The sequence below is a fragment of the Heterocephalus glaber genome, unplaced genomic scaffold, assembly GCF_053883595.1.
Source record: "Heterocephalus glaber isolate CG9 unplaced genomic scaffold, H.glaber_assembly_v1.0 deba00001466, whole genome shotgun sequence".
Lineage (NCBI taxonomy): Eukaryota > Metazoa > Chordata > Mammalia > Rodentia > Bathyergidae > Heterocephalus > Heterocephalus glaber.
Window position 1 is genome coordinate 760,801 of NW_028258313.1, and position 1,351 is coordinate 762,151.

Here is a 1,351-nt window from a genome sequence, read left to right on the forward strand (position 1 = left end):
AGCGAGTCCAAAGGGCACAGTGCAGACAGCAGGGTCTTCTCACAGGACCACTCAGTGCACTTCTCCAGGTTGGTCAGGTCGAGCGCCTGATGTTCTCTCAACAGCACAGGTGACTGTAAAGGTGGAGCACATAACACATGCCCTGCTCTTCATGATGCCAGACTTTTTCTAGCTCAAAATGATCTAAAATATTTTCATAGCATTTTAAAATGTAAACCAGATGTGTGGTATTTCAGGTTACAAGTATAAGACATACAAGAACTGCACAATATATTTGAGACATAGACATAAAAAACATACAGACAACTGGAAAGAGATAATCCACAGTTGTAGATCCTAATTTAAGAATATATATCAAATATGAATTAAACAACTTGAAATGAGAGTTGAAATTTTTGTTTTGGTCAATAAAAACCTTGAGTGGAAACTTAGATTATCTACTGAACATTCTTCGCAGAGCAGCACTGATCTCCCTGTTGCGTAGACAGTAGATGATGGGGTTCACGAATGGGGGCACCGTGGTGTAGAACATGGCAGTCAGCAGATTCTTAAGGGATGGTTTCTTTGCAATGGGACCTAAGGCAGCCACTGACCCAGAGATGAGAAACAAAAGGAGAATGGCCAGCTGCGGGGTACAGGTGGACATGGCTTTGTTACGGGCTTCCACTGAATGGGTATTAAGCACAGTTGAAAATATGTTAACATATGACACAAACATAAAGGCAAAACATATTGAGAGAAGGCAAATACTTATAGCAAGGATTACAAATTCAGAATACTGGACATCTGAAGATGAAATCCTCAAAATTTGAGGTATATCACAGAAATATTGGTGGATCACATTGGTCTTGGTGAAGGGAAGCCTGAACAGAGCCCCTGTGTGGACAGCAGAGTAGGCCAGACCAGAGGCCCAGGAGCCAGCTGTGGCCTGGGAGCACAGACTTGGGGTGATGATGAGCCCATAGTGCAGAGGGTGGCAAATGGCCACATAGCGGTCATAGGACATGACCACCAGGAGGGCAAATTCCACAGCTACACATATTGTGAACAGGAAAATCTGCAAGGCACATTCCCTCAGGGAGATCATCTTATTGCCTGTCATGGACATCACCAAGGCTCTGGGAACAACAACTGAAATGCTGCCGAGGTCCAGGAGGGCCACATTGCTAATAAAATAGTACATGGGAGAGTGCAGACGTGCATCTGTCATGATGACAGTGACAGTCACAAGATTCCCTGTTAGTGCTCCCAGATAAATCACTAAGAACAGCACACCTTGCAGAACTTGGAGCTCCCAGGAGCCTGTGACACCCATGAGGAGGAATTCTGTGAAGATGGTGAGGTTGTCCAT

The 1,351-nt window shown here is 44.6% G+C and overlaps 1 protein-coding gene across 1 annotated transcript; it reads right to left on the bottom strand.

The window, feature by feature from the left end:
• Nucleotides 1–433: 433 nt before the first annotated feature.
• On the bottom strand, nucleotides 434–1,351 carry LOC147826513 (olfactory receptor 14I1-like). The gene is made up of 2 exons (XM_087181050.1): nucleotides 1,096–1,351; nucleotides 434–666 (listed from the first exon to the last, which is right to left on the bottom strand). The coding sequence occupies exons 1-2, from the start codon at nucleotides 1,349–1,351 to the stop codon at nucleotides 434–436; spliced, it is 489 nt and encodes a 162-aa protein (XP_087037176.1).